The sequence below is a fragment of the Cricetulus griseus genome, chromosome 4 (assembly GCF_003668045.3).
Source record: "Cricetulus griseus strain 17A/GY chromosome 4, alternate assembly CriGri-PICRH-1.0, whole genome shotgun sequence".
NCBI classification, from domain to species: domain Eukaryota; kingdom Metazoa; phylum Chordata; class Mammalia; order Rodentia; family Cricetidae; genus Cricetulus; species Cricetulus griseus.
Window position 1 is genome coordinate 6821620 of NC_048597.1, and position 14346 is coordinate 6835965.

The 14346-nt window shown below is 49.8% G+C and overlaps 2 protein-coding genes across 4 annotated transcripts in view; both read left to right on the top strand.

Annotated features, from left to right (window-relative positions):
- Nucleotides 1-2863, top strand: part of Synj1 (synaptojanin 1) — a 74811-nt gene extending 71948 nt beyond the window's left edge. For both annotated transcript variants that reach the window (XM_035444322.1, XM_035444323.1), the window contains one exon: nt 151-2863. In XM_035444322.1, the coding sequence (XP_035300213.1) occupies nt 151-1059 (909 nt within the window). In that variant the 3' untranslated portion in view covers nt 1060-2863. The remainder of the gene's footprint in view (nt 1-150) is intronic.
- A 1376-nt stretch (nt 2864-4239) lies between these two features.
- Nucleotides 4240-14066, top strand: Cfap298 (cilia and flagella associated protein 298). 2 transcript variants are annotated; one of them, XM_027415575.2, is made up of 7 exons: nt 4240-4528; nt 7904-8071; nt 9106-9173; nt 12383-12541; nt 12662-12793; nt 13372-13467; nt 13783-14066. In XM_027415575.2, the coding sequence occupies exons 1-7, from the start codon at nt 4390-4392 to the stop codon at nt 13891-13893; spliced, it is 873 nt and encodes a 290-aa protein (XP_027271376.1). In that variant the 5' UTR covers nt 4240-4389; the 3' UTR covers nt 13894-14066. The 2 variants fall into 2 exon arrangements, with proteins under 2 accessions (XP_027271376.1, XP_027271377.1); XM_027415576.2 differs by lacking the exons at nt 4240-4528; nt 9106-9173 and having other exon boundaries at nt 7994-8071.
- The last annotated feature ends 280 nt before the right edge of the window (nt 14067-14346 follow it).

The following is a 14346-nucleotide window of genomic DNA, read 5'->3' on the forward strand; positions in this document are numbered from 1 at the left end:
TATTTCACCCTATTTATTAAACCACCAAAGTAAAAACCTATAGTTACTTTTTAGTTTCTAAATTTGTATAGTTGCTCAAGAAAAGAAGAAATAGTAAAAAATAAGTATTAATAAATAAGAACCAGTCATTCAGTGTTCCTTCTTTTCCAGGTAAAAACAAATGGAGTCTCTGGTGTCAAACAAGAACCAGCACTGAAGAGTGATCCATTTGCAGCTCTCTCACTTAGTCTGCTTGCTGTATCAAAGGCTCAGCTGTCTGATCAGACCTCACCTGTTCTAACCCCAGACCCAAAGATGTTGAGTCAGTTGCCTTCTTCATCGCAAAGTAGTGTTAACTCTTTCAGTTCTGTATGTTGCATGCCAGCCATGCCTCCAGTTCCAGCTCAGCTGTCTGATCAGACCTCACCTGTTCTAACCCCAGACCCAAAGATGTTGAGTCAGTTGCCTTCTTCATCGCAAAGTAGTGTTAACTCTTTCAGTTCTGTAAGTTGCATGCCAGCCATGCCTCCAGTTCCAGCGCGGAGCAAGTCACAGGGAAGTATGGAGGAGAACTTTGCAAACCGGTTTCCCTGCCTGCCCAGCAGGAACCCTTTTACAGACAGGACTGATGCCCCTGGAAACCCATTTAGAGTTCAGTCTCAAGAATCAGAGGCAGCCTCTGGGCTGTCCAAAGAAGAGCCTGTTCCTGACAGCCCTCCTTTCCCTCCTCTCATGCCTCTCAGTCAGGACACGAGCAAGCCGTCAACTTCACTTGATGGTTTTGAGGACAATTTTGACCTGCAGAGCCAGCCTACAGTAAAAGCAAGCAACCCCAAAGGATGGGTAACCTTTGAGGAAGACGACAATTTTCCTACAGCAGGGAAGTCCCAGTCAATGTGCTCATCATTTGATGATGACTGGAATAAAAGTGCAAATGTTTCCTTCTGGGTGTTGCCAGCCAGAAGACCACCACCTCCTCCTGTCCCTCTGCTCCCACCCAGCACAAGTTCACCCTCTGCAGAATCTTGCACAGCCCTGGCATCTAAGGGGTCTCCCACACTGGACTTCACAGAACGATAGTTACCTGACGGGAAGGGAGCTTGTGCTAGTTTGCTTTGGCTGTTTGATTCTGTTCTGTTGAGGGTAGAGTAGGGAGAATGGGGCATTAGTTATTCTTTATGTGCAATAAGTGATCATTAAGTGCACTGATAGTTATATAAACACTAGAGGGTGTGGGCAGAGCTGGGGTTTGTATATACTGGAAATAACAAAGACACCCTCTTATTAACTGGAGTTCTGGTCTTTCTCTTTAGATGAATAGGAGAGAGCAGGAGCCATTTTTAAAAAGTGCTTAAAACTACTTTAAAAAATAGTCCTTACTCAGAAATTCACATAAAAATCACATAAGGCCAACACAACTATAGCTGACATTGCTGCCAGCCACTGTGCTGTTGACAATTGGTATTCTTGGGTATTTACCAAAGAGCTTCCAGAGTTATGGTGGAACAGTTCTGAAGGCATTACTTCAGCAAAAAGGTCTGTGTGTGTACACATTATATGTATATGTTTGTGTACACAGAGACATACATGTAGACATTTACATATTTATAAAACTTAAGTCTTGAGATACAATTCAGATCAAATTTTACCCAGCAGCTCTGACAGTGTCCTTTTTTCAATATCTCATTATCAAAAAGATGGCTGCCACTTGGCTGTGCTTCACGCACTTTGACTGATTTTAAATCCCAGAGCAGAGTATCCGCTTTATAGAACTGCCATTTTTATTATTATATACTCCAGCCCTTCAGATTCACCCTCAGTACTTCCTCCCCTGTACCTCTGTTCTGCCTTTCTCTGGCAGGTTACAGTTGGCAGTATAGACAGCTACTCAGGACAGGAGGCACACGCCACCAAGTTCAGTGTGGAATAGTAGAGCTACGCTGTTGTAGTCCTCTCCCTTACCCTCTTTCTGTTTGCTGCTTTGCCCTGGAGCTTTGCTTTCAGCTGGGAAAGCAGCTGTTGAGGGCTCTGGATTGGGAACACATCCCATATAAGAGGCCATCACACATCTATGATGCTGCTTTAAGGTTTCAGAGGCTATACCTCACATTTGCTGTGGATTTTGTCTTCTGCACTGCCGGTATGTAACCGATCCTGCTTTTATTAATTTTGTGAAGAAGTACACAGAATTTTTACAAAAAAAAAAAAACACATAGTATTTTGATATTAAGTAAGCCAGTTGGGAAACTCCCTAAGGTGTTGTTGGGTTGGTTGTCAGTTGAAGTTAAAATCATCCTTACCCATTAAGACGTGATGTTCTTTTTATATAAAAAAGTTACATGCGTACATGCAAGTTCCTATGTCCATATGAACCTTTAAAGATGTGTATTGTGAGACTAGAAACAGTTTGTGGCTGCCATCACTTCTGTGTAAAAGCACAGCGTACTGCGTTACGCTTCTAATGTAGAGTGATGTTAGGACAGCAAATGCTCAGTGTTATCAAAATACTGTATGTATAGAAGTAATCCCCTGCTACAGCCAGAGTTGCTGTAAGCAGTCACTCCCGTGAGTTTTATATTGTGCTTGTTGGGGTTCTAATCATTTCAGCCATAGTAGCTTTTAAACCGCAGTATTACTATAGAAGTGTGCTTCAAAATGTGACTTAACCTGTTGAGATTGTGGCTGTAACATCTTTGTGACTAGTGTGTATGGTATCCACTCCCTCATAGCAAACTAATCCATCATTAAGAAACCCAAGCAGTGTGTCCCTTGGGTGTAAACCACTGTAAAGTCTGTAGAGTAGCAGCTCAGCCTTGTCAGGTCTGGCACACTGCTGAAAACGCACAAAGGAAGTGAAAGTTTGCTACAAAAAAAAAAAAAAAAACAGGACATTGTGTGTGAACATTTACTGGCTCTGGTCAAAACAGAGCAGAAAATAGACACTAAGAATCTCTGTGAATGTCTGTTCTCTATAGTAGACTGCTGTTTATATGTATGTAAGAGTTTTATTGCTTATGTGGCATACAATATTTATAACTATATACTTTATAGAAGTACAGTATTAAAGTTGGTGGTATACATTCTGTACATATCCTGTGAAATGTGCTCTCATATGAAATAAATATATGTCTTTACCACTAGCTGCTTCTTTAAAGGGAAGTTTTTTCTTGGCCATTTTTTTTTTTATTTTACCTATGCAGATTTCATGACATTTGGAGAAGATAAGTTAGCGATTTGTTCTTTGTGTGTGTACATCATACATGCGTGAGTAAGTAGTTTATTCTGGAGTCAAATTTGAATGGCCATGGTCGATTTACCCCAAACTCCATGTTCTGCCACGGAAAGCACTAAGTCTCAGAGCTCTATACAACAAAAGCCATAAGGCATGGCAAGTTTCGGATACATTGATGGGTACGTCAGAGGGGCAGCTACAGAATGTTTTCCAGGTTTTTCTGTAGGCATCAGATAATATTTGATGACACTTTTAACTTTTGCTTAGTGGAAGCTTAGTTTATAGATTTCGAAGGTTTTAGGGATGTTAGTTGTGACCCAAAGGAGAGGCAATGGTCTGGCGCTAAGGCTAGCAAAGACAGGACCTGCTACATTCCATCGCTTGTAGTGGTGTAGTGCTACACCACTACAGAGGCAGCTTCCTTTTCCCACGTACAAGTATAATACAAAGCGCCAACACACAAAAACCACAAAGAAAAAACAACCCGCCATTTAGCCAAACTATGAGTTTGGAATCATTTCAAGGCTACATAGCAGTTTCCCTCTGTTTATTCCTCTATTGGAATTTCCTGTGTCCGTTTGTTTTTGTTTCCCCTTGGACCCTCAGCTGTGTGAAGAACAAGGCTGCGCCTGCTTGCCCTCAGTGAGAGGGGACCAGATATGAAGCAGAGGGCATTTCCGGGGGCGATCAGTGCCTGCGCGGAAACGAGTCTGGGCCTGGGGGCGGCCGTGCTCCGCCCGCTCATCTCCCGAGTCCCCCCCGACAGTCCCGCACACCCTCCCGCAGCGCGGCTTGCGTTTCGGTTGCCCGGACAACTGCTTCCGGTAGCGGCGACCGTGCGTCGAGGCTCCGGCAGCCGCTGCGGACCGGACAGGACAGCACAGCCGGGTGTGCAGCGTCGCAGCCGTCCCCGCGCAGGTTCCGGCGGAGCGCGCGCCGGAGGCCCGGCAGGCTCAGTGTTGTCTGTTGCTCCTGGCAACAGCGGCTTCCGCGAGCGCGCGCCGTCCTTTCTTTTCACCCGGCGGACGCGCGAGCCCGAGTTCCGGGTTCCGCCGCCGAGCAGCGGTTAGGCTCGCTGCTGCGGTGCGGTGCGGTGCGGTGCGGGTCAGGCCGGCCTCTCGGGCCCGCGTGTTCCCTGCCCGACGCCCCGACGCCTCGGCGGGGCCTTCGGCGCGGCCATGGTGGTGCTGCACGTGAAGAGAGGCGACGAGAGCCAGTTCCTGCTGCAAGCGCCCGGGAGCACGGAGCTGGAGGAGCTCACGGCTCGGGTGACCCGCATCTACAACGGGCGGCTGAAGGTGCATCGGCTCTGCACAGGTCCTGCAGGACGGGGGAGGGAGGGGGAGGACGGGCTCGCGGATGGGAGCGTCCGGGGAGGGCGAGCCGGGATGTGTGGTTCCGGGAAGGGCGGACGGTCCGGGTCCAAGGGCCGAGGGAGAGGCCGAGAGAGCCGGAGGGACGGGGAGGGGGTGCAGGTGCAGAGGCCTGGGAGAGCCCTGGGCTGGCTTCCGTCTCCTAGGAAACACGTGCTGTCTGCGTCTCAGAGCACGCCTGGAGACCTGTTGTATCTTTCCCCGATTAACAGCGGCTTTCTAAACAGGCTGTGTTAGGTGACATTTTAAAAGTAAAGCATTTAGGGAAAGGAAACTCGCGGTCTTCTTTAGCACTGTAAGTTGAAACTGTGGTGCAGAGTGTAAGAGTTGTGAGGGTGAATTTAGAACCCACGGATGTACCCTACCGTTGCCCTTGCCAGTCAACACTGGGGCAGGTACCGGGTGAGTCACAGCAGCCCCTCTCCCAAGTGCATAGTGTGGAAATGGAGAGCGGCTGCAGACGTCCCATCCACTTACACCATTATCCTGTCGTGTTGTACTGTTGCAGGTCACATACTGTCTACCCAGCATTCTAGAAACACGCAGTTCTTAGCGTCCTCCCCATAGGAAGGGAGAGAAGAAAGGAGCAAGGAAGGCAGGCAGTTATAGCAAGGCTCAAATTATGTGTGTCCACGTGTATGTATGTGTGTGTCTGTCTGTCTGTCTGTGTCGGTGTGGGTTTGTACACATATATATTTATATATATTTAATATATGTGTTGGTGTAGGTTTGAACAGGTATGAGATAGGAAAAATAGAAAACCATGCATTTGAATAATAAACACAAAGTGAATTTTCCCACTTTTGAGAGATAGTTGCTGTCTCAGGCACTTTGAATGTTCAGACCTCTCTAAAATATCTGCCTTGTGACTGGGTTCCTGGAAAATCAAAGAACAAGTTAACTGCTTTCTTATTCCGAGAGTGAGGAGCTGGAGCACAGTAGCATTCCAGTCAAAGCAAAGTCAAAGCTGGGCACCGTAGAGCTCTTCTAGGCTCCGCTCTGCCACCCGGATAATACAGACCATCTCATAGGCCAAGGTGGGCTCCACTCCACAGCTGCTGGTCATCCCATGGCACTGGCATTTCAAAAATTTTGGGCTATCCACAGGCTTCACCTTCACCAATGGTACCAGTTGCCTCCTGGCCTCTCTTTGGGGTCTCTGACTCTGCCCTGTGATGCCCAGCTTCAGCCTCACTCCGTGATCCCGTTAGTCCTGGGGTTTCCCTGCAACTGAAGCTGCACCTTCACCAATAGCCTTTCCTGGCCTCTTACTGTGCCTGGCCTCCACCTTTCTCCAGGACCTCTTCATGTCCCCCCAAAACTAGGACCACATGGGAGATGCTTTTTGCACTTGCAGTTTGGCTGCAAGCACCAGAAGCAGCGTTGGCACCCTTTGGACTGTGTGTGGCACCCTTTGGTCAGCTTCTGTGTGCTGACCCCGAGGAAGCATTTCCCAGAAGAGCATTTTTGCCTCGATGGTGTTGGTGTCATCTTATCCACAGCTGACTGATCTCTCGCTCCAGCAAAGGTTTCACTCCAGCAAAGTGGTTCTGGTCTCTTGTTAATCACAGCTCGTTTCTCAGCTCCAGCTGGCCAGAACCACAGATTCTTTTTTTTTTTTTTTTTTTTTTTTTTCTCTGTGGCTTTGGAGGCTGTCCTGGAACTAGCTCTTGTAGACCACGCTGGTCTCAAACTCACAGAGATCCACTGCCTCTGCCTCCCGAGTGCTGGGACTAAAGGCGTGCGCCACCAACACCCAGCGAACCACAGATTCTTAATACAAAATACCACGTGAATGACCTGGGTAGAGTCTTCATTTCCCTCTGTCCCTTCACAAGCCCGACCTCCGTCATCTGTGCTGCTCTCAGCACTCTTTATCTTCAAGCTCACACGACAGCCTGTTAAGCATTCAGTGGCTTTTCCAGCACAAAGTTCCAAACACTAACACAATTGTCCCCAAAACATGGCTACTACGTCTGTCATGATACTCCAGGATCCTGATGCTAGTTTCTGGCTTTGATAACTTTCTGTATTTGTAGGGGAAAAAACAAACGGGGGAGGAATGGGTTTATTTCTTTTTTTAATGGTTTAGTCCATGAAGGGTAGTCAGGTCAGGATCTCAAGGTAGGAGGTCATGGAGGAGACTGCTTCACTCAGACATTTTTTTCCTAATGCCACTCACCACCCCAGTGTGCTGGGCCCTCCCACTCAATCAAACATGTGCCCTACAGCTTGCCTATAGTCAGTCTGACAGAGGCGTGTTTCTCAGTTGAGGTCCCTCTTCCAGATATGTGCTCGTTTGTGCCAAGCTGACAAAAACCAACCAGGGCAATGATTAATCTAAGTTGTTTATGAAGAGTTTGTATAAAGTTTTATGACAGGGTGTGTGGGGTGTGTGTGTGAGAGAGAGAGAGAGACAGAGACAGGACAAAGACAGAGAGACTGGGTGTTGTGTGACCTTGGGTTTTTTGTTTTGTTTTTTGAGACTGGATCTCTCAGTGGCCCATGACACAGCTGGCTGTGCGGCAAGCCCCAGGGATGGCCCAGGTCTCTCCCCACCCTCTACAGTCCCACCCCCCATATAAAGGTTTTGAGTGCTTTTTTACATGGGTTCTGGGATCTAAGTCAGCGCCCCATGCTTGCTCAGCAAGCACTTTACCAAGTGAGCCTCCGTGTGAGGTTCTCATAAAACATTAGCCATGTGTTCTCCGCAAGCCTCAGATCGCAGCATTGTAAATTAGGAAGGTGGGGAAGTTTACGCAGTTGTTATGCCTCTCTCACAAAGTTACATTAAATGGGGTCATCTGAGATTCTCCTTGGAAAATGGCAAGGCTGTATGGATAGACTGTGTGGGTAGGTTGTGTGGATAGGCTGTGTGGGTAGGCATGGTCTTTAAAACGAGCATTACTCTTTTGGTTTTTCAAGACAGGGTTTCTCTGTGTAGCTTTGGAGCCTCTCCTGGAACTCGCTCTTGTAGACCAGGCTGGCCTCGATCTCACAGAGATCCGCCTGCCTCTGCCTCCCGAGTACTGGGATTAAAGGCGTGCACCACCACTGCCCAGCTGAGCATTACTCTTACAGCTCCTGAGCACAGAGCCGTAGAGTGTAGACTGGGGAGCGGGAGGGGGGCACCTGAAGCTCGCTGTGCTTCCGCTGGCTGAGGGTGAATCGGCGACTTTGTCTAGGATGAGGAAAGGTCTGGCGTGGCTCGTGGTACAAGATGTTGTGGTACAAGAGTGAGCTAGAAGAGGCAGACCTGAGACTCGGCACGCACTCCTGTGGAGTCCTGGGTGAGAGTGGTCACAGTTCGTGTTTTCAGAGATGGAAGATCTGGCGGCACACGGTGTGTTCCTCCCTCCGAATATGCAAGGGCTGACTGACGAGCAGATTCAAGAGCTGAAACTGAAGGATGAGTGGGGAGAGAAGTGTGTACCCAGTGGGGGCTCAGTCTTCAAGAAGGACGACATTGGACGGAGGAATGGGCAAGGTGAGTGGCTCTTTCTCTCCTGTCTTTGCACTTGAAGACAGTTCTTTTAAGTTGAGAACTTTGGGCCAGCAGGATGGCTCTGCAGATAAGAATGCTCGCATATAACCCTGATGACCTGAATCTGACGCCCAGATTCCATGATGGAAGGAGAGAACCAGCCCCACACTGTCCTCGTGTGTGCAGCCTGGCACACACAAGCACACCCACACTCGCATCATATAGTAAACAAATTTTAATGTGATTTCATCGTTTCTTTGCAAAACTTCGAACATACGACACTGTGAAACTCCTACGCTGAAACCCCAGTCCAGGATGAGTCAAGCAGAGGACCCCGCTAGAGGCCTGCTTGCACCGACTTAACTGCCCCCTTCGTGGGGCAGATAAGCCATGCAAATTGGCAATTCTGTGGGTCAGAAATGGACGAGTACTATACCAGTCTCCCTAACTTCAGGGACTTTGTCTCCACTGTGCTTAGTTTTAAGCTTAGGAGTTATGATTTGGTGTCACGTGCCACATTTGGACAGTTGTCAGGTAAAGTAAAGGTGTATGGGTCAGGCAGGCACACATATGTAATCCTAACACTCAGGAGTGTAAGGCAAGAAGCTCAGGGCATCCAGGCCAGCCTGGGTACGCAGAGAGACCCTGACTGAAAACAGTCGTGCATGAATATGTACATGCATTAAGTATTGTTGCTTCAGCCATCCCAGGCACTTTCCACCCACCTGTGTCTGCTTTTGAGCCTCTGTGACAGGGTTGAGTCACAGCTTTGTAGCCTGAGAGGCCTAACATTCTTTTCCTTGGTTTGCTGGCGCTGTCCTCTCAGTGACTTCTCTGGCCTGTTTTTGCAGCCTTCACCAAATTGCATAAAGCCTCTGCGGACCTCTCCCCTGGCTGGGATCTCTGCCCGGCTTCCCACGGCTCCTTATGTCCCTCTTGTCAATTCCAGACTTGAACACTAGATTCTCCTGACTCAGCAGGATTTTTTAAAAAGACTGTGTGTTTGACAGCTGTCTCCTGTCCTTTTTTCCCAATAGCTCCAAATGAGAAAATGCAGCAGGTTTTGAAGAAGACGGTAGAAGAAGCCAAAGCGATAGTGTCTAAGGTCAGCTCCTCAGCAGGACGGATGTTCTTGTGTCTTGAAGAATGGGTCCCAGTTAGCTGCCGCCCACCTCCCGCCCCGCTGCTCTCTGCTCCCCACCTTCTGTTGCTCTTTTGTTTCTGGGGGTTTGGTTTTGTTTTTGTTTTTTGCCTTCTTTTCTTTCTCTGCCTTCCAGTGGCAAAGCAAATAAGCTCATTTGAGGAGGGCCCTGGCGTTCCCTTTTCGTGATGATGACAGTTACTGAAAGTCCTGCCAGTTCCTGCTGCACAGACAAAGGTTTTTATTGTCTTCGGGAGTGTAGGCTTCTCCCGTACTGACTTTTTTTGTTTTCTGAAGAGCTTGGAAAGCTGGGGGGGGTGGGGGGTGTACCTAGACGCAGGATTTCTATGAAGCAGTGTCCCCCCCAATCGTCCCCAGTGCTGACACAAAGCCTATTCACAGGAGGAAAACAATGCCAGGGAAAGGCAGATGTGTGCCCCTGAACAAAGAGAACTCAGGGATTAAGCACCTGGGGGCTGGAGAGCTGGCTCAGTGGATAAAGGTGCCTGCTGACCTGAGTTCGAAAGACCTGAGTTTGATTTCAGGTCCCACCTGGTAGTGAGAGAGAACTGACGCCCACAATTGTCCCATATGTGCTGTGGCACATTACAGACACACGCGCGCACACACGTAAAAAGTCTTTGGTATTTTTCACTTGCCGTGTTTATCTGTGTGGGCAACAGTCGCCTCCGCCCACGTTTGCACATCTTGGCATCACTGCTTCTCCTCCCACACTTCAGACTCACCTCACAGAGAGTGAGTCTAAACATTCCTCAATCTCTTAGCTGACCTTTTTGAATTAATTCATTATATTTCTAAATTTCTAAGACTTTTTCCTATGTAGCCTTGGCCAGCCTAATACTCAACCATGTAGCCCAAACAGCCTTTGAACTCATGGCAGTCCTCCTGCCTCAGCCTCTTGAGCTAGGATTACAGGCGTGCACCTGTGTGCCTCCTGCCGCCTCCGAGGAGCCCCGGAAAGCTGCCTGTTGTGTGTGAAGTCCTGACGTCTCACCATGACCTTAGTCCGTCATTGTCTGTGAGCTGATGTTTGACCAGAGAGAGATATTTGACCTCCGTGAAGAGAGATGAACCCTGGCCTCAGAGCCTGGTTAGCAGCGTCCTTATCCTCAGCACTCTCCTCTCTGGGCGTCACAACCATGGCGCCTCCACCTCTGCAGTTACCTCAGACCACTGTCCTCTACAGCTTGGAAACTCTGGATTCTAGAACTGAATTCCCTGCTACCCTCACCCTTCCATCTGCACTCTGTACCTCAGAATCTGTGTCCCCTGGGGGTTCCTGATCACAGAACCATAGTGTCTCCACTACACGGTTGCATAGACCTGTGTAATCCTATGTCACCCTCGGTGTTTCCCTGTCTGTCACTCATATGCCTGCATCTGGTCCTGTGCCTGTGCTCCTGAGCCTGCCTCCTCTCATTTTACACCCTGCCTCCTCGTTGTTTAAAGCAGGAAATGAAACACTTAGTTCAGTTCTGACCCTAGCACCCAGTTAGCACACAGCCCAAGAGTTGGGAGTCAACACTCAGTTCAGATCCCCCAAGGCCACCAGGAAGATGTCAGAGCTGGCTTCAAGTGGGGTCCCCAAGCTGTCCACACTTCTGTCCCACTCACCCTCTAATGTGGAGCTTCTTGTGCCCCACCCCCGGGCTCGTTTGAGTAACCCAGAACTCATTGAGCACCCTGTAGCCCTGACTGCAGCTTATGAGGGACTCGTCACAGCCCAATAAGAAGAAAAGGTGTGAGGCAAAGTGGGAGAGGAGGCGCGGAGCCCCAGGGCCATGGGGCAGCCCATGGGGGTCATGTGGCTGTGAAGCCCCAGGGTTTTCAGGAGGGTCTTGTTAGACAGGCATGATTTGGCCACCTGACTAGAACAGCCTGTACTTGCTCTGTCCTCCTTTCAGGTAAGAGCAAGGCCGGCTGTTTCAACGCTTTAGTTGTGTGTTTGGTCTCCTGGCACGGCCAGCCCTTTTCTAGAAACTATCTTTTTTTAGTCCGTTTTGTTGCTATGGTGAGATACCTATGACTGGGCACTTGATGAAGAGAAGAGGTGGAGAGGCCAGAAGTCAGATGAAATGATCCTATTTGTTTGGCCTACAGGAAAGGTCCTCCAGTCTTTGTCACAAATGCAAGGAGGGTCGCCTTACTTTATGACAAACCGCAGGAGAAATAACCAGGGTCCCTTGTAGCTGTCGCACTCAACGATCTAATCACCTTCCACTGGGCCTCACTCCCAAAGACTCCAGCCCCTCTCAGCATTGCTAGCGTGGACTGTTTCCTGTGCCCGCCATGACCTAACACTGTTGGTGCAGACTCGGCTGTAATAAAAGGAGCAGAAAGGACAGACAGCAGAAGGGAGACGGGAGGTGCACACAGGGTGCTGGGGTCGGGGAGCCCCTGAACTACACATGAAGAACTGTCTCAGGCAGATGGCTGGGACTGGAGAGGTGGCTCAGTGGGTAAAAGTGCTTGCTGCTCCGGAGCCCAGGTCTGACTCCAGCAGCCACCTGGCTGCTCACAGAGTCTTCAACTCCAGTTCCAGAGCATCCAGTGGCCTCTGTCCACTGCCGGTGTCAGGTACACACAGTACAACACATGCAAAGCTCCCGTTACACAGACCTTTTCTAAAAGCTACAAAGGACATTCCTGGCACTTAGTGACCCCAAGGGCTTCTGGCCTGCTTAGAATTGGGAACAAACATTAGATACAGTTTTTACATAGATCTCTCTGTTCTCTTCAGAGCATCCTGGCTGATGTCCCTCCAGCTCAGTCCGTATTATACCCACTGCAGACCCTGGAACTTGGGATCCATTTCCTAGCACTTGGTGGGCTCTGGTTGTCGATACTCAATGACACCTGCCCAGGGCTGTACCTGTGTGAGGCAGCCTGCTCCCCCTCCTCCTCTTCATTCCTCCCAACTATGCTGCTGTGTGTGGGTCTGCCCTGAGCGCTGCACACCTCGCCGGTGCTACTCACAGGGGCCTGGCCTGGGCCACGGTGTCCTCAGCTTAGCCCCAAAGTGGACATCAGTCACCTAGAGAGCGGCAACTCTCTGGTTCCTTCTGTGGCTATGCTGGCCGAGCCTCTGAGAGTCTGGTATGGGGTCCTGCCTGTGTTTATTGGCTTGATAGTGATGTCTGGTCCACTTTCAGAAACAAGTGGAAGCTGGAGTCTTTGTTACCATGGAGATGGTGAAAGATGCCCTGGACCAGCTTCGAGGCGCAGTGATGATTGTTTACCCCATGGGGCTGCCACCGTATGACCCCATCCGCATGGAATTTGAAAATAAAGAGGATCTGTCAGGAACTCAGGTGTGCGCAGAGGTGTGGGGAGAGCAGGGTGCCAGGACAGGGCCTCCAGCCAGGCTCCGGGTGCCGGGTCGGGGTGTGTGTGGCTTCCCTGCAGTTCTGTGGTCGTATGATTGGCCCCAGGCAGCACTGGAAGTCATTCAGGAGTCAGAGGCACAGCTGTGGTGGGCTGCCAAGGAGCTGAGAAGAACGAAGAAGCTTTCCGACTACGTGGGGAAAAATGAGAAAACCAAAATCATCGTCAAGATCCAGCAGGTAAGAGTGTGGCTCCTGCCCCCAGAGGCAGTGTTGTGTGTCATCCACCTTCGGTTTGATGGAGGTTCGCAGAAAATCCTAACGATTTGGAAACCTGTGCATACTTTGAGCCCTTATTGACACCAATTTAAAGTAGAAATTTCCTTTTTGCATCATTTCAACCAAAAAAGCAGGTCCACGTGCAAAAACATTCCTAATGGTGAACCAAAACTTCAGCCAGGACGGATTATAGGGCACTTGCAGCTACTGGTGTTCTGTGCTGAGAAGGGTTGGAGGCATGGGAAGCCATCGCCTGTGTAATTGTGGCAACAGGGCCTGTAGGTTTCTGCCTCCCAAGGGGTGGCCCCGAGGTCCTCCCTTCCACACAGTGGCTCACTTAGGAATGGCCATGTTAGAGACGGCGCCCACGACAGGGCCAGAGCCCCGGCCGTGCTGGTCCCCTGGCCCCATGTGACTTGTCAGCTTTGCTGCCTTCTATATTGGCAAAGACGGTTATAATAAAATAAGCGCCTGTTACGTTCTGATGTCCCCTGAAAGGCTATCTCAGTCCCCAGCTTCCTTTGCTTTTGCCTTTTCAGAGGGGGCAGGGTGCCCCGGCTCGGGAGCCCATCATGAGCAGCGAGGAGCACAAGCAGCTCATGCTGTTCTACCATAGGAGACAGGAGGAGCTCAAGGTAGCCGCTGGGTGGCTGAGGGGCAGCAGAGCCGGGGGGGGGGGGGACGGGCAGAGCCGGGGATGGCAGAGCAGGGGGGCAGGTCTAAGGGGTCAGCAGAGATGGCGGAGAGCTCAGCAAAGCCGGGGCCACGGCCTGTATCCCAGGCCTTACCCACGGGCCGGGTCCTGCGAGGACCACACAATATTGGGGATGGGCTGTTGCCAGCTTTAGACCCTGGAGGCTCCTGCTGGCGTTGGTGTGGCAGGACGTGACCCAGACTCTTTCCTTGGTCTACATGAACCACTGTCCTGACTAAAGCGTGTCTGTTTCCAGAAACTGGAAGAAAATGACGATGACTCTTGCTTAAACTCCCCATGGGCCGATAACACTGCGTTGAAAAGACATTTTCATGGGGTAAAAGACATCAAGTGGCGACCCAGATGAGGCCTGCCACCTAATGAGGCCATCGGAGCCACTAGCCAGCCTTCCCTGAGCAAAATAATCATAATACTATAAAAGACATGGAGGTTTCTATTTTCCTGGTTTCTTTTAGTTTGAATTTTTTAAATAGGTCATTCATTGTTTTAGAACTTAATAAATACATAATCAAAAGAAAATGTGCAAATTATTCTCAGTCTAGGACAACTGTGTCGCATCTAAGCATTTTCTCTGATGTTTATAGATGTACTTGCCATGCCCTTCTCAGGCCCCATGTCTTGTGTTCTCATGGGTTGGAGTTTCCATAGCAAGATGAATTCCGCGGTGGCCACCAGGGGCCGCCAGCCGCAGGCTTGTCTTTGAGATCAATGGGGATGGAGTCACTTTAAGGCACTAGGGCAGGGGCTTTCCACCTGTGGGTCGTGGCCCTCATAGAAAGGGGCCACATGTCAGATATTT

Excerpts from the sequence above, each read along its gene's own strand:
- Cfap298 (XM_027415575.2), top strand. The coding sequence starts at position 4,390 with ATGGTGGTGCTGCACGTGAAGAGAGGCGACGAGAGCCAGTTCCTGCTG. Across the intron at positions 8,072-9,105 it reads TGGACGGAGGAATGGGCAAG|CTCCAAATGAGAAAATGCAG; the intron begins GTGAGTGGCTCT and ends TTTTCCCAATAG. Across the intron at positions 12,542-12,661 it reads AGGATCTGTCAGGAACTCAG|GCAGCACTGGAAGTCATTCA; the intron begins GTGTGCGCAGAG and ends GATTGGCCCCAG.